This window comes from Osmerus mordax, chromosome 22 (genome assembly GCF_038355195.1).
Source record: "Osmerus mordax isolate fOsmMor3 chromosome 22, fOsmMor3.pri, whole genome shotgun sequence".
Classification (NCBI taxonomy): Eukaryota; Metazoa; Chordata; class Actinopteri; order Osmeriformes; family Osmeridae; genus Osmerus; species Osmerus mordax.
Window position 1 is genome coordinate 11,309,461 of NC_090071.1, and position 24,612 is coordinate 11,334,072.

At 51.1% G+C, this 24,612-nt stretch overlaps 1 protein-coding gene across 1 annotated transcript; it reads left to right on the forward strand.

The window, feature by feature from the left end:
• Positions 1–136: 136 nt before the first annotated feature.
• On the forward strand, positions 137–24,470 carry vps8 (VPS8 subunit of CORVET complex). Its single transcript, XM_067260046.1, is given in 60 exon segments — positions 137–311; positions 652–720; positions 831–932; positions 934–962; positions 1,067–1,163; positions 1,274–1,306; positions 1,416–1,465; positions 1,915–2,062; positions 2,222–2,308; positions 2,503–2,570; positions 3,579–3,732; positions 4,120–4,179; positions 4,402–4,444; positions 4,447–4,527; positions 4,657–4,718; positions 4,944–5,006; positions 5,008–5,115; positions 5,859–5,933; positions 6,154–6,189; positions 6,509–6,599; positions 6,742–6,788; positions 6,894–6,968; positions 6,970–6,984; positions 7,403–7,449; positions 8,244–8,347; positions 8,350–8,465; positions 8,585–8,600; positions 8,603–8,641; positions 8,644–8,672; positions 9,254–9,271; positions 9,273–9,306; positions 9,400–9,442; positions 9,534–9,606; positions 11,618–11,737; positions 12,161–12,232; positions 12,330–12,449; positions 12,747–12,797; positions 12,957–13,010; positions 13,012–13,043; positions 15,116–15,200; positions 15,422–15,520; positions 15,601–15,693; positions 15,853–15,899; positions 16,981–17,017; positions 17,019–17,126; positions 17,303–17,368; positions 17,370–17,393; positions 17,537–17,606; positions 17,609–17,698; positions 18,191–18,274; positions 18,555–18,637; positions 18,998–19,078; positions 20,035–20,204; positions 20,371–20,485; positions 20,487–20,544; positions 20,967–20,969; positions 21,082–21,128; positions 21,688–21,759; positions 23,561–23,581; positions 23,583–24,470. Coding segments are annotated over 60 exon segments (4,218 nt in total). The 5' UTR covers positions 137–230; the 3' UTR covers positions 23,706–24,470.
• Positions 24,471–24,612: the final 142 nt, after the last annotated feature.

The following is a 24,612-nucleotide window of genomic DNA, read 5'->3' on the forward strand; positions in this document are numbered from 1 at the left end:
TCCCATGTAACAGGAGTAGTCGATGCCGTCTTGAAAATCGAATGCTAGATGGTATCTTGGGGCACCGTAGGAAAGCCCGGTGAAACTCAGTGAATGTACATCTTGTCATCTTCCGTTGCAAACAAGGAACACATAAACGTCGCAGCGAGCAAGAGGCAAAAACAATGCTTTTTTGCTTACTAAAATGTGATTTAATTTAATTGGAGAGTATTACCACAAAGCTTTTACAAATGTCTGAATCGGCTGAATCTCCAGACACTCGGAGTCTGGTCTCTGCGTCCTCCCAGCTCAATCTCATGGAGATAGAGACGGTGGGTTTGGTCTAAGCAGCGCTGTGTAGTTGTAATAAACTAGCTGGCTGGTTACAGTACTGACACAGCAAAATTACTTCAAATCAAAGGACATCAAATCAAAAGCATTTTTTTCTGTAACGTGGTGCAACATTAAGAAGCTCATAGTAGTTTGCTGCTCCATATCCCCCCAAAATACGTTGCTAAACCCTGTTGTGAATTACGTGAACATTACGTGAAGCACAACCCTAACCGCACCACAACCAGAGTTTGGTTCCTGAAGTCACACAACATTGTAGCATGGTAGGTATTGCAGAATGTTAGGTTTCAGTGCATTTGTACCCTCATATCTTCTCTTCAGATCGACGACAAAGAGTTCGACATTCCTCAAGTTGATACACCCCCCACTTTGGAGAGCATCCTTAACGAGGTAACTCCCCAATACCAAACACAGACATATCCACCCACAAAGTGCTGTGAGAGATGCATCAAACTTACCTAGAAACAGTGTGACACCAGTACTTCCTGTTTCCTCGCCAGCCGGAGGAAGAGGAGGAGCCCTTCATTCTGGAGGACACCTGTCTGCTCAACACCGAGAACATTGACGCCCACTCCTGCGAGACCTCCTCATTGGCCAGCTCCTGACAGTGGAGACCGTACCAACCTCAAAAGGTAGGAAAACACATCATCATGCATTGCCTGTATTTTTCGCGTGTGTGCAAGGCCTGTGGTGTGATTGGTTCTGTGATCGTCTGATCTTGGTCTGCGGGGGACAGGAAGAGGAAGACCAGTGGAGTTGACGCCACGGTGCACGGCTCGGTGCTCAGACACAGCATCCTAAAGGGCATCTCAGCTCAGATCGTCTCTGCCGCCGTGAGTCACACACATACACACACACACATATACGCACACCCTCACATGTGTGAGTACACACACACACATTCACACGTACATGAAGTCGGGCTTTCTCTTTGGTTCCGCAGGACCGAGTAGATGCTGGACTGCCGACGGCCATCGTAAGTGTTTCCCTCCTCCACCTTCCTCCTGGAGCTCTCCTGGCCTCTCCACTCCTCCCCTCTTCACACACCCTTTCTCCTGTCTGTCTGTCTGTCTGTCTGTCTGCAGGCGGTGTCAGGGGTCATCGTCGTGGGGACGTCTCATGGTCTGGCACTGGTGTTGGTGAGTTAGTTACACAACACTAGGTCACACTCTGCTGGAATCATTGACTGGACAGAACACAGCATGCAGGGATGAGCAGGGAGGGACTTGGGGTGTGGACTGACTGGCTGGCTGACTGACTGACTGACTGACTGGCTGGCTGGCTGGCTGACTGGATAAATGGGTGGGTGGGGTGGACAGATTAATTGGGAGATACTGTGGTCTGATTGCTAACCGTGTGTTGTTGACACTTTCTGTCTGTCTGGGCAATTTCTAAATGGACAGCAAAAGGTACAGTCTGTTTTCTCTCTGTGCAAGAGCATGCTGCCGCCGGCTTGTTCCCAGTCCAACTGGAGTGGTGTTTCTGATGCTGCATGGCCATTCATACATGCATGCTGTCATTGGTTTAATGCTAGTGAGTGTTATTGTCAAGAGGGACGCCTATCGCATCCTCACTGGTGCCTAGATGGGAAATGCGGTCCTCCTCAGATTTGAACCAGGCCCTGCGTTTGTGTCTGGGGAGCACGGCCACGGGGGCGGAGTATGGGAGCAGTGTCCGCCTCAGCATCAACCACGACTGTACGCGTCTGCTCTGCGGCTTCGCCAAGGGCCAGGTAACCACGCCCCCCACTGCCTGAAGCCCCGCCCCCACTGCCACGGCCACCACCTCCCCCTAGACAAGGATCCCCCCCCCACTCAACACCCCCACTTACGCTGGCTACCTTTTGAGCTTCTTCCGATCTGTGGTTGTGTGTGTGTGTATGCGTGTCTAGATCACCATGTGGGACCTGGCCAATGGCAAGTTGCTGAGGACCATCACAGACGCCCACCCTCCTGGCACGGCTATCTTACACGTCAAGGTAACCCCTGTCTGTTCCTTCTGTACGCCCCTCTTTCATCCTCTCCTCCGCCTCTCCGCTACCTTCTTCCCTCTTCTCAGATGGTCTTTGTGCCTCTGTGGACTATGTCTAATTTTGTTCTCCCTCCCCCTCGCTCCCTTTCTGTCTCTGTCTCTCGCTCTCCCTCTCTCTCGGTCTGTCTCTCCCTCCCCCAGTTCACAGATGACCCCACCCTAGCAGTGTGTAACGACAGTGGGGGATCGGTGTTTGAGCTGGCCTTCAGGTGAGATGCCACTATGCCTGCAGTACCGCCTCTGTCCACCGGAGAACAGCGGTGCTCCGCAGACAGCGGTGGATTCCTCCTCCAGCCTCCTGGCCGTGTCTCCTCCCTCAGTGGACGGAGCTGTTGTTTTCTACATCCTGTCAGGATGTGTGGATGTTTCTGGAAGGACATTGCTGTAATGAGACTGGGTTGAGTGGCCATGAACTGCCTCTTTACAAAAATTCCCTAGACGAGGTCTAGTCGTTCAGAACGCTTTCTTGCCGCGCTTGCGTGGGCGTGTGGGTGTTTGCCGTGCGTCTCAGTGGAGAGCTTCTCCAGGGTGAATCAGAGTGTTGTTCAGTGGCTGAGTCGGATCTCACTTCGCCGCTCCACGTCCGAGGTTCTCTTTGTTACTTCCATCCGACATTGAGTTTTTGCGAGATGACCTGTCCCCAACGCCTCTCTCTCTCTCTCTTGCTTTGTTGGAAAGTGACAGGAATGGGCGAGGGGGAAATTTATTCGGAGGCCGGTCACCTAACATGTTTACTCTCTCTCTCCCTCTTTCTCTTCTAACCCTCTATCCTTCCATCCGTCTCTCTCTCTCCTTTCTGTCTCTCCCTCTCCTTCCTCTCACGCTCGCTTTTTTTCTCTCTGTCTCGCTGCCACTCTCTTTCTATTTTTCCCTCCCCCTCTCCTGGTCTCCTCCCCCCTCTGTCCCTCTCTCTCTCTCCCTCTCTTTCCCTCCCCGCTCTCTCTCCTCTCTCCCTCCTCCTCTCCCCCTCTCTCTCCCCTCTCCCTCCTCCTCTCTCCCCTCTCTCTCCCCTCTCCCTCCTCCTCTCTCTCTCTCCCTCCTCCTCTCCCCTCTCTCTCCCCTCTCCCTCCTCCTCTCTCCCCTCTCTCCCTCCTCCCTCTCTCTCTCTCTCTCTCTCTCTCTCTCTCTCTCTCTCTCTCTCCTCTCTCTCTCTCTCTCTCTCTCTCTCTCTCTCTCTCTCTCTCCCCCCCCCCCCCCCCTGGGTCTCCCCCCTCCAGGAGAGTGATGGGGATGCGTACCTGTGACTCTCGTTGTCTCTTCAGTGGCTCTAAGGGGGAGGTGTGCTGTGTGGAGCCCCTCCACACCCCCCACAGACCTCAGAGACCACCCATCACACAGTACTCTCTGCTGGCCATGGCCTCGCTCACCAAGGTACGCTACACACCACACTACAGACTGCACACTACAGACTGCACACTACAGACTGCACACTACAGACTGCACACTACAGTCCACACGCTCCATTCCACACACAACTTTTCTACACGCTGCGTTCTACGCACTGCCCACTACATTCTACACATTACGCTCTGCGCACTACCCACTACATTCTACAATCTGCATTCTACATTCGACACAGTACATTCTACACACTGCGTTATGCACACTATACATTACAATCTATGCCCTACATTCTGCACACGACCCCACTACATTCTACACACTACGCAGCGATGTAATGTAAACAAACATATACTCATATTCAAAACTGAAGTACTCATTCTGAGTGGATGAACTGATACCTGTTGTCTCCCTCAGATCCTGGTGATTGGACTTAAGCCGTCTCTGAAAGTGTGGATGACTTTTCCCTATGGCAAGGTGGGTGTCTCTCTCACTCTCCCTCTCTCCCCATTTTCTCTCCCCAACTCCCAGTCTCTCTCTCTCACTCTCATCTCTACCATGGCACAATCTGCTCTTTAACGGGGAAAAAAGGGGCAGACACACCGCCGTTGCAAATGATAATATTAGGATTTTTTGAAATGGCGTCAATGCTAGGGATATTGTTCTTGATGACAGTAATGTTGTTGTTGTTGTGTTCAGATGGACCCCACCAGTGTTCCCCAGCTAGCCTGGCAGTACGTGCCCATCAGAAGGTGGTTAACCCCATCCTGGCCTTCTGCAGAGGGGACACCGTCCACTTCCTGCTGGTACGCGCACACACTTCCTGTCCAGATCCTCATCTTTGATCCAGAAGGTGTAAATGTGTGTGTGGAGATCATGGTGTTGAACTGTTGGTTTGATGGTGCGTGTGTGTGTGTGTGTGTCTGTCGTCCTCAGGTGAAGAAAGAGAGTCAGGGACCATCCATGTCATCAAACAGAGACAGCTGCACCTCAACTGTGACATCATCAGTCTGAGCGTAAGTGGTTGTTTCGCGGGTCATTTCCTGTGTGGATGATATACCGCTGTCGTTTGCTCGTCCTGGTGGTCTGCTCCGCCCTTCGCTCTCCCCCTGCTCCTCTGTCGTTCATCTCGCACGCCTCTCTTTACCTCTCCTCTCTTTGTCTCTCCCCTCCTCCCATTCCTCTTTCTTCATCTACACGTTATCTTGGTCTCCCAAACGCCCCCCCCCCCCGTCCTCCAGTGGATGAACTCCCGGACCCTGGTGCTGCTGAACAGCGGGGAGCAGCTGCAGGTGGTGGACCGGCCCCAGCCTGGAGCTGCTGGAGTGTCTGGACCTGGCAGAGGTGCAGCTGGTCTACAACAGCAGCCACTTTAAATCGCTGGCCACGGGGGGCAACGTCAGTCAGGCACTGGTGAGGGGCGCAGGGTTAAAGGTCGAGGGGTCAGGAGGCTGCAGAGAGGTCAGAGAGAGGGTCAGGCGCAGAGGCAGGGTTGGGGTTCGACTGGCAGGTTATGGTTGAGGGAGAAATGATAGTGAGGGTCGTGGGTAAGGGGTCAGGTAGGGCAATGCTGTTTAGCTCTGTGGGGGTGGTGGGTCAGAGCTCAGGTAGAGGTCAACGCAGGTCAGCTCAGGTGGTGTAGGGTCAGGGGTCAGGGTCAGTTCTGGGGTCACTGATATGATTCTCCCCTGAAGAATCAGTCTCCTCTATTAAACAGGAAATGTCCAGAATCTCCAAACTACAATTTGATTCTATAAAAAAATAAATAATAATAATCTCTACATATCCCACAGCACAGACTAATTTGACCCCCCTAAACATTGACCCATAATGAACTAATCCAGTCTGATGTTCCCAGTGGACCAGACCAAACTTCCAGAGCAGGAGGGGAGACTGTTTCTTCAATGGGGATGTTAAGTGTCTAATCAGGAGGCAGGGTTTCACCCATGATTCTACCTGCCTCTTTTTGTTTGTCTGTGATGTCATATCCTGTTGAGTATGTCACTTACCAGGCAGAGTTGCTGTCTCTCAGTCTCTCTAACACACACGCACACACCACTGGGTTTCAAGTCATAGTCATAGTCATACTCATAGTAATTCAGTGTCAAGGACATTTGTGTGAGTGTGTGTTGCCACGCTAACTGTGTGTGTTTCAGGCTTTAGTCGGAGAGAAGGCCTGCTACCAATCAGTGTGCAGCTATGCTGGACAGATAGTCTACCTGGGAACTAAGGTAATGTGTGTGTTTGATGTACAGAGAAGTGTATGCTCTGTCTCCAGAACTCCACGGGCCGAGAGTGCTATCGGCTTATCAGGTCTGCTGTTTTGACCGGCCAGCTCTCTGGCATCCATGCGTAATGCCTGAGTGTGGGGATGAGCAGTGTGTCTTACTGTTTCCTGTTGAGGTTCATCACCACCTGCGTTAGTGTAATCACATCATTCTCTCTTCACAGTCTGCCCATATCATGACTCTGAGGAACTGGAGAGAGGTAATGCCTGTCTGTCTGTCTGTCTGTCTGTCTGACTGTCTGCCTGTTTGTTTTTCTGTCTGTCAGTCTGGTTCAGTGGTCATGTGTGTCATTCACCTATGTGTCATCAACAATGGTGTGTCCAATATACACAACACTACCTCCATTGTACTCTCTTTCCTCTCACTGTTTCCTCTCTTGCTCTCTGTATATCCATCGCTCGCCTACTCTCTCTTTCCCTCTATCTAACTGTCCTCTCTCTCTCTCTCTCTCTCTCTCTCTCTCTCTCTCCTCTCTCTCTCTCTCTCTCTCGTTGTCTCTCCTCGCCCGTCCTCCCCAGCGTGTGGACTTCCTGTTGAAGCAGGAGAGGTTCCTGGACGCTCTCTCTCTGGCCTGGTCCTTCCACGAGGGAACCGCCAAGGCTGTCCTGGGTCAGTACCTTCTTGGAAAACTGTCTAGAACCCTCTAGAAAAACCTGAACACCCACCCAAGACTAACTAGGCATGTGAGGTCCAGAGCTGTAGTCTTTTATGTGATGTGTGTGTGGTGTGTGTGTGTGTGGTGTCTCTCCAGGGCTGTTCGGAGACCCGGCCAAGAGAAAAGGAGTGGTGGCCGACAAGGTGAGACGGAGGGATGGAGAGATTGAGTCGATCCATCTTCTCTCCTGCCGAGAATACCTCTCTGTTCTCTCCTCAAACTCACCCCCCCCCTTTACCTCCCCCCAGATGGTGGAGGTTCTTCTCCAGTTTGTGGAGCGTTCGTTGAAGAAGTGTCCAGAGCAGGGCAAGATCCAGATTATGGGAGCAACACTTCCTGGTATGGTTCACTATAAATATAGTTGTAACACCGTAGAACTGTAGTCATAGATAACCCTGACCTTCTAGGTTCATAGACGACAATAACCTACTAGAATCACAGTTAACGATGCCATTACGGTATATAGTCCCGACTTACCTCAGTAGAAAGGGACACAGGACATAAACAACCATAACTTCCCAGATAAACGCATCCTTCTAGAATCATACTTCATTTTATAGTCGTGTAAAATAGAACTTGATATGAACGGAGATTAGCCTAACCTTATAAAAACCTGTCTCTCTTCCGAGGACGTGTCTCTCCTCCCCTGTGGGCTCGTCTCTCCCCTCTGCTCCCTGGCTGTTTTGTTTATCTGCTTTTCTCTCTCTTTCTCTCTCTCCTCCTCTCTCTCCTGTCCTTCTCCCTCTCTCCCCCCCAGGACGTGGTGCCTGTCATGGTGGATTACTGTCTCCTGCTGCAGAGAACGTGAGTGAAACACACACTCACACACACACACACACACTCTCTCTCTCTCTCTCTCTCTCTCTCTCTCTCTCTCTCACACACACACACAGTTAACTCACAGACATTCTTGCTCCTCCTTGGATAGGAAAAACGAATGACAAAAGCCCTTAGCAGTCTGTCTCTAAATTGGTAGTGAGTGTGCTTCAGTGAAGTCTGTGTGTGTGTGTGTGTGTGTGTGTGAGAGAGAGAGAGAGAGAGAGAGAGAGTAACAGAGAGTCCCCTGAGGGCAGTCTCTGTTACTAAAGCACAAAAACATCAACGTTGTCCTGACTGGATGTAAAACATCGACACCATTCTTTCTCTCTGGTCTTTTGCGCTCCCCCGTCCCCATCTGAAATAGATGTGCATGTTATTAGTTTATCCATTAGTTGTGTGTGTGTGCGTGTGTGCGTGTTTGTCCATTCTTTTGAGCGCCTCTCCGTCAATACAAATGCTACATCGCTGCAAGAGTTTGGTGAAAGGGCGTGCGCTGAGAGAGGGAGAAAGAGAGAGAAAGAGACAGGAAAGAGATAGAGGAGAGAGAAAGGAAGAGAGAGAGAGATGAGAGAGAAGGAAAGAGAGAGAGGAGAGAAAAGGAAAGAGAGAGAGAGAGAGGGGCAACGTTGTGTCTTCCGTTGGACCTCGCCCCCCAGCGGTCAGGGTCACGGCCAGCCTTCTCAGACCCGTCACCCCCCCCCCCCCCCCCACTGTGCGCCGGCGGTCCCCACCAATCCTCTCTCACCCCCACCCCCCACCCTCTGCGTCCGTGTCTCCAGGGACCTGCTGTTCGAGCAGGTGTACGGGCGCCTGGCGGAGAACGTGGTGGCCCGGGGCGTGTTCCTGGAGAGCCTGGAGCCCTACATCGTCAGCGAGCGGCTGGCTGCGTGACCGCCGCCGTCATGAGAGACCTGCTCAACCACTACCAGGACAACGGCAAGATGGACAGCCTGGAGAGCTGTCTGGTCCACATGGACGTCACCAGCCTGGACATCCAGCAGGTCGGGTGGGGGGGGTGTGTGTGTGTGTTCCAGTCCATTGACCAAGCACTCCTCGTGCTAGATGGTGTTCGCCGGACCGATGTTGTACACCGCCTGTGTGTTGTTTGTGTGTGGAGCAGGTGGTGAAGATGTGCTGGATAATCAGCTCTATGACGCCATGATCTACGTGTTCAACAGTGGATGAACGACTACATTAACCCTATGGAGGTAGAAGCTGTGTGTGTGTTTGTGTCCACGTGTGTCTTTCTGTATGCCTGCCTTTGTGTGCGTGTGTGAGAGAGTGAGTGTTGATCCCCATTAGAGGGAGATGAAAGATTGTGTCCAGTGTCCGTTCTGGACCCAGATGAAAGGCTGGGATGGAGGAGGGAGAGAGGGAGAGGGGGAGGGGGGAGAGAGAGAGAGAGAGCTGGGGTTGATGTATGTGTGTTCAAAATGTCACAGGTGGCTCTCCTCACCTCTTTGACATGCACTCACACACACACACTCACACACACACACAATCTTAAACACACACGATTACATTTATGCATTTATCTCCCTCTTTATGCATATTACATTTATGCACATTATGTCCAGTCCTGAGCTGTTTACGGCCCCAAAGAAGCTGAACTGACAAGGTTCATAAGTGTTGTGTTCTCTGTGTCTCCTCGCCTCGTCTCCTTGTCTCCTTTTCCTCATCTCCTCACCTCGTCTCCTACTCTCTTCCGTCATCTGTTGAGGTTGACAGCTAATCTTCCATCGCTTGCTGTTATTTGTTGTTGATTATGATTGTGCTTCTTGTTTTACAGAAACTCTTTCAGGTGATTTGGCCCACCACTGAAGGAAGGCAAGGTTCTCACGGGTAGGCAGGACACTACGTTACCAGAATTCCTAATGTGATGTTCTCCCGGGAACGTGGTTCTGTAAAAGGTTGTTCTCTCTCTCTGTCTCGCAGATGAACAAGTGGTGATGGGCAACAAGCTGTTGGTTTACATAAGGTAGCTCACTCAAACACATGCACACACACACACACATGCTCTCTCTCTCTCTCTCTCTCTCTCTCTCTCACTGCGTCTCCTGTGTGTCCAGCTGCTGTCTAGCAGGACGAGCGTATCCCCTGGGGGACATCCCAGAAGACCTGGTGCCCCAAGTCAAGAACCAGGTACGCCTCTCTGTCTGTCTGTGTGTGTGTGGTTGTGGTGTGGTTGTGTGTTTGAGTCAAGCCTGTTTGTTGGGGTGTGTGTTTGGGGGATTGTGTGTTGGGGGGGGGGGGGGGGGGGTTAGGGTTTGTGTGCGTGTGTTTCAGGGTTTGGATGTTTGGGCGGGTGTTCGTTGCGGGGGGGGGGGGTGTTTGGAGGGTTTGTGTGAGGAATTTCCATATTGTGAATGACTAATTATAGCCATGGAAATGGGGGGGTTGGTCTTAACACACACAAACACACAGACAAATACACAGTCACACACACACACACACACACAGTCTTAGCCTACCCTAGCTAGCGTTGCTAGGGCATCATTCCCTGGCTCTGTCACCATCTCCGTTCAATGGAGAGTAGAGCTCACTGAAACCATCCTGGTCTGGGAAGACTGGGAATGTTGCCGGGGTTGAGTCCTCTCTCTTTCTGTCTCTCTCTTTCTGTCTCTCTCTATCTGTCTCTCTCTCTTTCTGTCTCTCTCTATCTGTCTCTCTCTATCTGTCTCTCTCTCTTTCTGTCTCTCTCTCTTTCTGTCTCTCTCTATCTGTCTCTCTCTCTTTCTGTCTCTATCTGTCTCTCTCTCTTTCTGTCTCTCTATCTGTCTCTATCTGTCTCTCTCTATCTGTCTCTCTCTTTCTGTCTCTCTCTCTTTCTGTCTCTCTCTTTCTGTCTCTCTATCTGTCTCTCTCTATCTGTCTCTCTCTTTCTGTCTCTCTCTTTCTGTCTCTCTCTTTCTGTCTCTCTCTATCTGTCTCTCTCTATCTGTCTCTCTTTCTGTCTCTCTCTCTTTCTGTCTCTCTATCTGTCTCTCTCTTTCTGTCTCTCTCTCTTTCTGTCTCTTTCTGTTTCTATCTGTCTCTCTCTTTCTGTCTCTCTCTATCTGTCTCTCTCTTTCTGTCTGTCTATCTGTCTCTCTCTTTCTGTCTCTCTCTATCTGTCTCTCTCTTTCTGTCTCCCTCTTTCTGTCTCTCTCTTTCTGTCTCTCTCTTTCTGTCTCTCTATCTGTCTCTATCTGTCTCTCTCTTTCTGTCTCTCTCTTTCTCTATTGCTCTCTCCCTGTTAGTTGTTCTGGCCTTCCTCCATTTCTATCTATCTGTCTCGCTGTGTGTGTGTGTCTCTCTCTCTCTCTCTCTCTCTCTCTCTCTCTCTCTCTCTCTCTCTCCCTTCTTCTGTATCATTCTCTACCTGAATGTGTGTGTGTGTGTGTGTGTGGGGGGGGGGTGCGGTGTTGTTTGATCTATTGTAATAATGAAATCCTGAAAGATGGAGGTAAATGTTCAAGAGAGAAAGACAGATGGTTTCATCCCTCACTCATCCACACATACACACACACACAGAATCCCTTTGTCGCTGAAAGGTACACTAATCATCCATAATTATGAGGTGGGAGAGTGGAGTGGAAGCAAGGGGGCAGTGCACCTGTGCTGACCCACCCACCCCCTCCTCGACACACACACACACACTCTCTCTCTTCCACCCCCCCCTTCTCCATACACAAACACCTCCACCCACCCACCCCCTCCTCGACACACACACACACACTCTCTCTCTTCCACCCCCCCCTTCTCCATACACAAACACCTCCACCCACCCACCCCTTCCTCCACACACACACACACCCTCCACCCAACCCTTCTCCACACACACACACACACACACCCTCCACCCAACCCTTCTCCATACACACACACACACACACACCTCCATTCCACCGTGCAGCCCTCAGAGTATGTGATGATGATTACAGAGAGAGAGCAGCTCCATTGTCCTCCATAGGAATGTCAGACAACTGCATCTCTTTCTCTCTCCCTACAACTCTCTCTCTCTGTCTCTCACTGTCTCTCTCTGTCATCACTCACCCATCCTCAATACCACGGCAACCACTGCATGGGGCGGGTCAGAAGGCAACAGAATTCGGTATCCATGGAAACCTGCCTTCTACTTGTTCAGTAGATTCGTGTGTGTGTCACCTCCCAGGTGTTTGAATTTCTCATCCGTCTTCACTCGTCGGAGGGCCCACAGGAAGAGGAGGTGTACCCCTACGTGCGCACGCTGCTCCATTTCGACACCCGCGAGTTCCTCAATGTCCTTGCGCTGGTGAGCCACGCCCAGGAAGTACCGCAGGAAACACCCCAGGGACAGGTAGCAAGCAGCTCTCATAGACCAGATAGAACACCAATCATCCAGGCCAACCAATCAGCAGTCAGCAATCAGATCTCGTAGCCAATCAAAACCCCCGGTTTGTGTGGAAAAGCGCCAATCAAAACCCCCGTTTGTGTGGAAAAGCAACTGTTTGATTCTCAAGTGGACCCGAAATTTCCATCTCACATCCTAATCAATGCTGCTTCAAAGCAAACCCTTTTAATTACTCTGTGTGTGTCAGTGTTTCTCTGTGCGGGGGGGGGGGGGCGTGCTTTTGTGCACGTGTGTGCGCGAGACACTTCCGAAACGTGCTATCACATGGTCTTTTCTCCCCTCCTCTAATTTGTCTCCTCCCTCCGTTCCTGCCGCGGTGCGAAGACCTTCGAGGACTTCCAGAATGACAAGCAGGCCCTGGAGTACCAGCAGAGGATAGTAGACATCCTGCTGAAGGTTAGGAGCAGGCCGTCTCTGCCTCCTCTCATTGTCTACAATACCGTGTGTGTGTACAGACTGTACGATGTCGACCCCCCCCCCTCCCCTCCTCCAGGTGATGGTGGAGAACGCGGACTTCACCCCCTCTCAGGTGGGCTGTCTCTTCACCTTCCTGGCCCGCCAGCTCGCCAAGCCAGACAACACACTCTTCGTCAACAGGAAGCTGTTTGACCAGGTATCCATTCAGAGCCCTGACCACAGGAAGTAAAGATTTTGTTTTGTTTTCTCTCGTACTACTTCCGCGATTTGATTGAACTCCATCCTCCTATCCCGGAAGTGTTTGTCTGTGTGGAGTAGGGTGTGAGTGTGTTAATTAGGTCTCCACTGTGAGGTTAGTTAACACCTCCTATAAATATCTGCTTCAAGACAGCTCTTAGAACAGAGACTTCCACTGTTCTCTGGTCTAATGATCTGGAATGTTCTTTGCTTTTCTAATGATCTGGAATGTTTCTGTTCGGTTTGGAACCCCCAGGTTCTGGAGTTTCTCTGCAGTCCTGATGATGACTCCCAGACACACAGAGAGGACAGCAGGTATCAGACATCGAATCACACACACACACACATGCGCACCAGTATTCAGTTTACACATGAAAATTGTGATGGAAAATATATTCCAACGTTCTTTTCTCCATGTGGATGACAAAACGAAAATAAATCATGTGAGTGATGGCTGGCTGTTCCCCAGGTGCTGTTGGAGTTGCTGCAGGTTGGGGGCGTGGTCCAGTTTGACGAGGACAAGGTTACTGGGCTTGGCGGAGAAGGCAGAGTTGTAAGTAGCCAATCAGAGAGTTTGTGAGAGTTGCCATTTCGGTGATTTGGCCACTTATCACCTGGGCCACTAGATTTTCAAAGGTATTGTCCAGAACTCTGAAACTATTGGCCCACATCATCATAGACACACACACACACTTATACAAAGTATTACAATATACGGTAGGTACAGTTTAATATGGCAATCTAGAAATATAGCTAGCTAAAGTATTCATTATTTGTATGACATTATTAAGATGTAAATGGCAGAATTACAAAGTCATCCAAACATACTACCATCGCTAGGTAGCTAAGAAATGTGTTCACGTCCTCAAGGCTACTGTACTCAGTTCTTGTTAACTGACATGCCTTAGCCAGGAGACGGCGTGTAAAAAACATTCTATATTGCTCGCTACCCGTCCCTTCTCCTGCTCGCTACCCCGTCCCTTCTCCTTGCTCGCTACCCAGTCCCCTTCTCCTGCTCGCTACCCCGTCCCTTCTCCTGCGCTCGCTACCCGTCCGTCCCTTCTCCTGCTCGCTTACCCGTCCCTTCTCCTGCTCGCTACCCGTCCCTTCTCCTGCTCGCTTACGCCGTCCCTTCTCCTGCTCGCTACCCGTCCCTTCTCCTGCTCGCTACCCGTCCCTTCTCCTGCTCGCTTACCCGTCCCCTTCTCCTGCTCGCTACCCGTCACTTCTCCTGCTCGCTACCCGTCCCTTCTCCTGCTCGCTGCCCGTCACTTCTCCTGCTCGCTACCCCGTGCCCTTCTCCTGCTCGCTGCCCCGTCACTTCTCCTGCTAGCTACCCGTCACTTCTCCTGCTCGCTACCCGTCCCCTTCTCCTGCTAGCTACCCATTACATTTAGTCATTTAGCAGACGCTCTTATCCAGAGCGACTTACAGTAAGTACAGGGACATTCCCCCGAGGCAAGTAGGGCCTCGAAGAGTAGTCTTGCCCAAGGACACAACGTCATTTGGCACGGCCGGGAATCGAACTGGCAACCTTCAGATTACTAGCCCGATTCCCTAACCGCTCAGCCATCTGACCCCACCCATCCCTTCTCCTGCTAGCTTACCCGTCCCTTCTCCTGCTAGCTACCGCCACTTCTCTCTGCTTTCTGCTGGGATTTAGATTCTTCGTACGTTTGGGCTATATTGCCTAGCCAGGTCCTAACCAGACTCTCGTACATTGCATTTGTACAGAGAGTCTGGCCTCGGTCCATTGACAAGAGTTGACTTCTTTGTAGGCGGGTACTCTGTTGAAGTTTAAAACTGTTGGATCTGCCCAGAGCCACTCTGATCTGCCATAACCAATCGCTAGCTTTTCGCCTTAGCAAATTCCTTCACCACTACTGTAACAGAGCTAGCTGCCGTAGCTGGAAATTCAAACTGTTCCTGAACCCCGTGGGGAGGAGGGCCACAAACATCATGGCCACCAACAAAACTCAGCAAAACTTGTTCTTGCTCCGGCTTTAGCTGTTGGATATTCGGCGGCAGCGTTGCCACACACACGGACCCGAATGGCTTTGCTCGCATCTTTCTCCGCCGCCATTACGGAACAACAACACAAACTAGCGCACGACATCACACGTCATCGTTCTCAGCCACTCCCTCTGTTCGCTGATTCGCCGGTAGAAAATCAACACTGAAAAATCTGACTACGTACCTCATGGCCAGACCTATGTACAGAAGCAAAAATAAAATAGAAGCGGAAGTACGTAGGAGGGCAGAGCCAGGCTACTATATTGCAGCCAGGTTTTAATGTTTTTTGGTGAGATTCTTTTGGGGTGAAACAGTCTTTGTGTGGCACAGATGTGGGTACAAGGTAAAAGAGTTAGGAGATTCACAGGCCTATCCAAAACAACATCCACTGACTGAAATTTTGGGATGCATCATACTTTCTGACTTGATATTGTTGATTTCAATGATAGTTGTGTATGATAGTGATAGGTTGTGTATGATAGTTGTCAATGATAGTAATAGGTACAATATAGTGCGGTAAATGGATCTGTAAATCAGGAACAGGAGTTGATTGGTTCATGTGTTTTATTTGTGCGTTCTGGTTCATGTGTTCATCTGTGTTTTGTGTTCCAGCTACCAGATCTGTGAGTTCCTGTATGAGCAGAAGCACATGTATGATAAGATCATAGACTGCTACCTAAGAGATCCTCTTAGAAAGGTAACACCCTCTCTCTCTCTCTGTCTCTGTCTCTCTCTCTCACACTCACTCACTCACACACTCGCACTCTCTCTCTCTCTCTCTCTCTCTCTCTCTCTCTCCTCTCTCTCTCTCTCTTTTGCTTACTCTTACTCTCTCTCCCTCTCTAACTGTTCCTCTCCTTCTCTGTCTATCTTTTGTATCTCTCACAGTATCTCACGTTGTGTGTGTGTGTGTGACAGGAGGAGATATTCAACTACATCCACAACCTGTTGTCCATGCCTGGGTACAGCCCAGAGGAGAGGCACTGTGTCTGGGACAACACACTACAGCACATCCAGGTAAGAGTCACACACACACACACACTGTATAAATACTCCCGCTTCTCAGTTTCTTTAATCTTTCCCTCCTGTTGTTCTAGGAGCTGGTGATCATTGATCCCAGTAAGTCAGCAGACCTGGTGGCTGGTCACACTTCCTGGAAGAGATCCGGCCAAATCATCAGCAGCCTACAGGTCAGATATGCCATTCTGTTAGATTATGAACACATAACACGCTTCCTGATAAAGACGTAAGGAACAGTTTAGAGACACACTCAACGTACACTCCTCCTCTTGATTAGTTTTCTCTCTCTCTCCCTCTCCCTCTCCCTCTCTATCTCTCTCTCTCCATAGGAGGAACATCTGGTGTATCAGTTCCTTCGATGCCTTCTGGACCCAAGGTGTGTGTGTGTGCGTGCTTGTGAGTGTGTGTGTCTCTTTGACTGTTTAGCTTAGTATTTGATGGGTAGCTGGGTAAGCACATACAGTCCAGTCCAGTTCTCTCATGCGCCACTGACTAAATGATGGTCTGAACAGCGCTTCTCAAAGTCTGTCAGGGGAAATCAATACAGGTGTGTGTGTGTGTGTGTGTGTGTGTAAAAGCAAATCAATGTTCTGCTTGCTTTACTCCCACTTGTCTCTTGAACAAACAATTTAATGAAGGAGAAAATTAGACCGATTTCAAGGACAACATGGCTTAAAACACACACACTATACCCATGCACACACACGTCTCATATGCACACAGTGAGTGTGTGTGTGTGCATGTGAGACGTGTATGTGTGTCTGTTAGTGTGTGTGTGTCTGTGTGAGTGTTGCTGTGTGTGTGTGTGTGTGTGTGAATGTGTATGTCTGTGAGTGTTTGTGAGTATTGATGTGTGTATAGATGTGTGTCTGTGTGTGTGTGTGTGTGTCTGTCTGTGAGTGTTAGTGTGTGTCTGTCTGTGAGTGTTAGTGTGTGTCTGTCTGTGAGTGTGTGTGTTTTTCTCCCTCAGGGTCTCCATTAGTCTGTGTGTGCTTGTTGACTTGTCATGTGGACTGACCTACCAGTGGCCTTCAGAGAACACACCCTTTCCCCCCTCTGGCTCTGAAGAGATAAGCCACTCTGCTCTCATACTCGCCTCCTGTTCGCCCTCCTCCTCCTCCCTCCCTCCCTCCTTCTCTTACGGACCCTCCTCCCTTTATCTGCTCTCGCTCTTTTTCTCTCTGGTCTCCCTCCCCCTCTTTCCCCAGTCCTGCTCTCTCTTCATCTCCCTCTCTCATCTTTCTTCCTTTTTTGCCTGCTCTCGTCTCTCTCTCGTCTCTCTCTCACTCTCTCCTCTCTCTCTCTCTCTCTCTCTCTCTCTCTCGTCTCTCTCTCTCTCTCTCTCTCTCTCTCTCTCTTTCCAATCCATAATGTATCTCTCTCTCCTGCAGTCCTTCCCTACATCAGTGTTGTTAGTAATGATGACAGGGTTCTCTCTCTCTTTGTGGGACCTCCAGAGAAGGCCCTCATCCCCAGGCTGTCCTGAGGCTGGAGCCCCGACCTCCACGAGCTCCTCATCGGGCTGCTGTGCCGCTTCAACCCCGGGGAGCTCACCTCCTTCCTCCAGACCTCCCAGGACTACCGTCTGGAGGAAGCCATACAGGTACCAGCCGCCAGGCCAACTCCGAGCATGTGTCTGTCTGTGTGTGTGTGGGTGGGTGTGTGTGTGTGGGTGTTGGTTCACCTCCCAGCATTTGAGGAGGGAGAGCGTTCGTGTGCGTGTTCGTGTCCGCCGACGCCGATGGGAAGTGTGATTCTGTCACCCCGGGGGTCTCCTAGGTAACGGAGCAGCATCAGCACCACGAGGCCACAGCCTACCTGCTGGAGAAGAAGGGCGACGCCCACGGGAGCATTCCAGGTCCTGCTCAAGGTAAGACACGCACACAGGCGCACACGCGTGCCCTCCTCGTCAGAACACAAACACGCCTGCCTAGTAGAAAACCCAAACAGGAATAGACCTACTTCCTCATGAGGATGCTGACTTCTGTTGCGTCTCTGTGTTGTTGTGTGCAGACCCTGAAAGAGAGGCTCAGCAGCCTCACCCCTGGGGGCGAGGAGGAGGGGGGGGGGGAGGGGGAGGGGGAGGAGCCACCCTGCAGAGAATCGAGGTGGCCCTAAGTGACATCATCGCCTTGAGTGACCGCTGCTCCCACAACCTCAACCAGCAACAGAGAGAGTGTGTGTGTGTGTGTGCATGGTGGGGGTGTGTGTATGTGTGCAGAGTGGTGTCTCTGTAGCTGGTGTGTGTGTGTGTGTGTGGGAGTCAGGTGGCTGAGCGGTGAGGGAGTCGGGCTAGTAATCTGAAGGTTGCCAGTTCGATTCCCGGCCCGTGCCAAATGACCATTGTGTCCTTGGGCAAGGCACCTCGGGGGGAATGTCCCTGTACTTACTATAAGTCGCTCTGGATAAGAGCGTCTGCTAAATAACTAAATGTAAATGTAAATGTGTGTGCATGGTGCGGGTGTGTGTATGTGTGCAGAGTGTGTCTCTGTAGCTGGTGTGTGTGTGTGTGTGTGCGTGCATGGTGGGTGTGTGTATGTGTGCAGAGTGTGTCTCTGTAGCTGGTGTGTGTGTGTGTGTGTGTGCGTGCATGGTGGGGTGTGTGTATGTGTGCAGAGTGTGTCTCTGTAGCTGGTGTGTGTGCGTTCTAACCTCTGCTGTCTATCCAGGTGCTGTGGTTTCCTCTGCTAGAGGCCATGATGTCTCCACAGACACTCCTGAAGGGACCAGATACCAGGAACACCTCAGAAAGTGAACACACACACACTCTCACACACACTCTATCACACACACACACACACACTAGCTCTTGTTTTTCTAAAGCATTAAAAGTACTGTTGTCACTTGAGGGGATTAAGGATCTCAAAGGAGTCTGCACACACACTAGCCAACTGCTGTACTTTCCCTTTGTGTGTGTACGTGTGTGTGTGTGTGTGTGTGTGGCACGTGGGTGTGCGTGTGTGTGCACAGCGTGCGGGCGTGTGTGTGTGTGTGTGCACGTGGGTGTGCGTGTGTGTTGTTTTCCTCCCAGCGTTGAAGGAGCTCACCATGAAGGTTCTGAACAGCATGAGCAGCTTCATCTCCCTGCCAGCCATCATCCAACGCATCCTCCAGGTTCTTCCTCTGTTCTCCACACACACACACACAACACGCACGCAAGGGAGGGTTTCTGCCAGTGTGAATGTGTCAGCAACGGGATGGCAGACTGGCTGACAGGCCGACACACAGATAAGAAATACCATCTGATGACCTCCAGTGTTACTACATATCCTCCATCTGCAGCTGACCTTTACAGCTGTGCAGTCTGCTCTCACACACACACACACACACACACACACACAGGAGTGCACACACACACATGCACATACACACATACACAGGAGTGCACACTACACACACGCAAGGGTTAGCCTCACTGCTAACGCTGTTCTGTCTCTCTTTGTGTGTGTGTGTGTGTGTGTGTGTGTGTGACAGGACCCGGTGTATGGGAAAGGCAAGCTGGCTGAAATACAAGGCCTCATCCTGGGAATGCTGGAGACATTCAACTATGAACAGGTAGGGAGGGTGTGTGTTTGGTCTTTCTCTCCCTCCTTCTGCCCCCCCCCCCCCCCCCCCCACACACACACCTTCCCAGCAGTTCTGTTTCTCAGAAGGCTGGACTGATCATTTACAGTGGACTGGACTTGTGTTCCTGTTTTGTGTGTGTGCTCTAGCTCACAATGTAGATTAATTAAACCGCAGAGACTCCAGATTGCCCAGGCTTGCTGCACCCCCCAGCCCCCCCCCCCCCCCCCCCCCCCCCCGATGCTTAGGGGTGTGTGTATTAAAAAGAGAAAGCGAGCGGTGTGTGTGGTAGGGAGAGATGGAGCGCGAGGTAGTAATAGGGGGATTTGTGTTTGAGTGAGTGAGACGGGGAGAAATAATGAGAGGTGTGTGTGAAGGAGTAAAGTGAAAGTGTGAGATTGAGAAATGCAGAGGCGTGTGATGAGGAGTGGTGTGTGTGTGAGAGACAGAGAGGGGTGTGTGTGTGAGTGGTTAATGTGCCCCCCCCCCCCCCCCCCCTCTTTCTCTATCTGGCTCTTTTTTTCTTGCTGCTCTCAAAAGATGCTGCCTTTGCTTTAAATCACCTCAGTTAAGTTTTCTGTGAATGTGCGTGTGTGGTGTTCACACTTTATTCTCCAGCTCAGTCTTGCCCTCACACTCCACACTGTCTATATATCTGATGAAATGGTGTGAAATAAGGTGGAGTATATCTGTTTCTCACACACACACACCACACCTCTCTCATACACACGCGCACACACACAAAAACTGTGAGCTCAGACAGAATCAGCTGGAGTAAAAAGTAAAAAGCACAAATATGGCTCTCTGTGTATGTACGTGTGTGTGTGTGGAAAGGGAGCTGGGAGGTGGGGGCCACGCACTGTCTCCCCCTCTGCCCGCTTCTCTCCATCTTTCTCTCCCGCTATTTGCCCCTCCCTCCTTACTTACCCCCCCCCCCCCTCTACCAGACTCTGCTGGAGACCACCACCAGCCTGTTGAACCACGACCTCCACTGGTCCCTGTCGCACCTGCGTGCTGCTGTCAGCAGGGGGCTCCACCCCCGACACGACCACTGCAACATCTGCCTGCAGCAGTACAAGAGACGCCACGACTCCCCAGAGGAGATCATCATCTTCAGGTAGGACACACACACACATTCATCCACACACACACACACTCCCACGCACACATTCATACCCACAGATACATTCACACATACACACACATCCATACACACTCACACATTTAATGGATTCAAATCAGTTCGAACAACATTGTCTGTGTTTGTGTGTGTGTGTGTGTAGCTGTGGCCACCTGTACCACTGCCAGTGCCTGCAGAGGAAGGGGATTGGCCTGTTGGGAGAGAGGCTCCAGGGGTGGAGCTGCTACAAGTGCACGTCCAATCAGGGAGGGAGGGGCGGGGACAGGGGTCGCCACGGAGACCGGGAGGGGTCGCACTGCTTCCTTGGCCCAGGTGAGTGACATCATCACCGTGAGGTCTCCAAGACAAACATGCAAACATGTTTTTAACGAACCATTATACCCTCCACCACGGTCCCAAATAAAGGACGTTTGAATATCATTTCTGCCTATACCTAGGCTATATTTGGCAGAATCTTGCATTATTAATTAAATATTTAATTGAGTCTGTAGTGTAATGCTTGGCCTGTGTTGTTCCATGGCGCATGGTCTGTTAGCGGTTAGCCTAGTCTGGCTGCTCTTCATATCCTCACACAAGTTTCCTTGTTATCATATATTAGCTTGCAAACGAAATAGTAAACTACAAAATAAAGACACAATTCAGAAGGAGTCTTCTAACCTCTTTGTGTTAGGGTATATAGGGTCTTTGGAACAGGGCAGTTATATCCGGCGGCCTGGCAGCCTGGTGTGACTCTTGAAGGGGGTACTCTGTTCCTGGAAGTCCCAGTGTTAACTACTCCATTTGTGACCCGTGTGTTCTTCTCTCACGCCGGGTCTCTCTGGTTTTGGATCCCTCTGCCGTCCCAGACCCAGAGTCACATCCACACACAGCGACGCAGGAGATGAGGCTCATGGGAAAAAGGTGAGGGGAGGGGAGGGATGTTTGTGTTGTTCCCAGTCAGGTTGAGGGGAAGCCAACCGCCAACCAGTCTAAAAAGGCATGTAATTGGTTTATTTAAATCAGACCCCAGGAAGTAAGTAAATAATGAATTAATAAGGGAAAGTAAACAAACACACCGTGCCGTGACTGTTCCAATGATTCTTTTCACACTCCTCCCCCTCACTCTCATCAAATCCTTCCCCTCTCCCTCTATTTGTCCCTCCACTCGGTTTTGTCTTGTCTTTCTTTCTGTTTTCCCCCTCCTTACATCCCTTGTTCAGTCCAGTCACGTCTAGTGAGTACATCAAACGAAACGACTTTTGATAAACCTTGAGTCCGGTATCGAACCAATCGCAGCACAGAGCATCAGGGCTGTTGGAGCTAAATATCAGCAGGCTTCTGGCAACCAGCCAGTCGGACTGTCCCAACTGCTCTCCTCCCCAGGCTAGCTGCCATTTGACAACTAGGACAGAATACCCAGGGTGCTTTGCGGTGTTGCTGATTTACCCAGGGTGCTTTGCTGTGTTGCAGGGTTTGGCAGAGGACGACCCTGGACCCCCAACAGAGCCAGTCGTGGGACCAGCTCCGCTGCCTCTACAGAGGCCCCTCCAGGGTACGGAGGGAGGGAGGGAGGGAGGGGAGGGGAGGGAGGGAGGGAGGGCGGGCGGGAGGGCGGGGGCGGGTGCGGGAGGGAGGGAGGGGTGAACGGAGAGGGGCTAGTCTGAAATAGGACTTTCCCTCAGTTCCACTGCAATCATAGCGTGAAAGGAGAGTTTGACAGTGTGACACACACACACTCACGACTTACTGATTGAAAGCTTTCAGCTTTCTCTAGCATGAGATCATTCTAGAGCGTGGAAAATCCCCTCCCTCTTCCTTCAGTTTCTTTCTCCTCTCTTCCCCCCCTCAATCTTTTCTCCTCTCTTCTCTCTCGTCCCCTCTCTCTCTTCTCTCTCGTCCCTCTCTCTCTTCTCTCTCGTCGCCCTCTCTCTCTCCTCTCTCGTCCCCTCTCTCTCTTCTCCTCTCGTCCCCTCTCTCTCTCTTCACTCTCGTCCCCTCTCTCTCTCCTCTCTCGTCCCCTCTCTCTCCTCTCTCGTCCACTCTCTCTCTCTCCTCTCTCGTCCCCTCTCTCTCCTCTCTCGTCCCCTCTCTCTCCTCTCTCGTCCCCTCTCTCGCTTTCTGACTTCCTCCTTTCTTACTCGTTCATAGGCCAGTGTTTTTTCCTTTGGAACCTCTTCAGATTCAGCTATCACACACACACACAGGCACACATACACACACACACACACAGACGGGCAAGACGTGTAACTTTGACGATAGTGATTTGACTTTGACCCTAATCTTTCTTGAGAAAAAAACCTTCCAACAGATGTGACCTCACACACACATAAGCACACACACACACACACACACACACCGGACACAGGGTATCCTCTAACTAACATCTGTCTGGGGTCTTAAGAGCGTTAACATGAGTGATATGAAAGCCTGGCTTTATCCTCTAGGCTGAACTGCCTTGTACATTCAGTCTCTATCTTACACACACACACACACACACACACGCAAGGCACAGCCAGTTCCATGTGACTTTCCACACGGTGGCGTTAGGAAGACTGCTATAAGCTGTTTGCGTGTGTGCGTGTGATTGTCTGTCTCCTCCCCAGTAAAATGAGCTAGTCTACCGCATGGGAGGGAATGATCTCTTATTTACATTTCCTCGTCTTCTGCTCCCTTCGCCCCCGTCTCCTCTTCCTCCCCTCCTCCTCCCCTCCTCCACCTCCCCTCCTCCCTCGTCTCCCAAAATATCCCACATGGAAAACAGGACAGCTCCCCTCCCCCCCTCCCCCTTTCAGTGTCCACTGCAGCTACATCATCCATCAAACACACACACACACACACACACACACACACACACACACACAGACACACAGACACTGCCTCTCACTGCTTGGTGGGGTTAGCTGTTAGCCTGTTTGGTTAACAGGGCATGTTCAAACTTCGGAGCTTTTTAATTAAATTCTAACCAGGCTTTTAAGAGGTGTGTGTGCATGCGGGTGTGTTTGTGTTTGCCTTGCATAAACACTTATCTGTCAGTGCTGAGGTGCTTTTACTGGGCTTGAAATCATTAGCAGCTTTGTACCTGAACACACACACACACATACACACACATTCACCTCTTCTCTTCCTACTCTGCACTTCTCTCCCCTCATCATTTCTCCCCTGCCTTTATTCCTGCCTTCCTCGCCTCCTCTCTCCTCTCACCCTTTTCAACTTTCTTCTCCTGTCTCCTCTCCTTCCTTCTCTCGTCTCCCCCTCTCCTCCTTCCTTCTCCCGTCTCCTCTCTTCCTTCCTGCTCCGGTCTCCTCCTCTCCTCCTTCCTTCTCCTCTCACTTCTTCTTCTTCTTCACTTTCAGCTGGCCATCCTCTCGGAGCTTCTCTCACTGCCACGGCAATGAGAAGGCGGGGCTGCTGAACCCCGTCCAGCCAGGAACAGGAAGCATCTTCCACAGCGAGAACTTCCTGCTCAAGCTGTCCCCTCCGCCATTGGTCGAGGAGTAGCAGCTGTGGGCCGGCGGAGGGCGGAGTCTCCCCGCCGGCAGCTGTTTCCTGGGTCAGGAAGGCCCGGAACACACGACATCAGCCCCACTATCCCTATTGGTTCATTTCCTGCGTGACGATGCAACGTCGGTTGTCGGAGACTAGCCGTTCCGTGTGCTTCGACCAGTGTTGACCACCGCAAAAACAGACTTGGCTGCCGAGAATTGGTCGTACGTCGCCCTTTAAATCACCTCTACATCATCTCCTCCATCACCCTTCACTCGACCACCCTCATCACCCCCTAATTCACCCTGTTACGTCACTGTCTACATCCACTCCTTAGTCTACATGAGCACCTGGATCAGCTCCTAAATCCCCTCCTTTAACACCTCCATCGTCAGCTCCTGGAGCCCAATCTTCAGTAGATCGCCTAGAATCGTCTCCTCTAGTAGATCACCTCCTTTCAATGTGACATTATCTCCTTCGTCCGCTACTAGATCATCTCCCTCGGTGGATCGGCTCCCACGTCACATCTCCATCACCTCGTAGGTCGTCTCGGAGCAGCCATGTAGCCGGACGTGTCTGTGTTTGTGTATATGAAACACTACCACGTGTACACTACCCTGCTCCCATCCATCTGGTGGCGTCTGTCTGGCCAGACTGTGCATAAACAATAAACACCTTTCTAATGTCGACCGATGGCTCTTGGCTGTTCCTCTCAGCCTGAAATATATAGGTCGCTTTTCCCTTTGTTTATGTCGTACCAGCCCCTTTGCTAGACCCACTGTGCCCTCTGGTAGGGTGACACACACAACATTGATTGGGCGATCGGATTTTTGATTATGGAACACTCAGCTTAAGGATTGCTTGTTCTCAATGCATAAAAGGTTGATGTGTGTTGTGTGTGGGAGGGGGGGGGGGGGGTCAT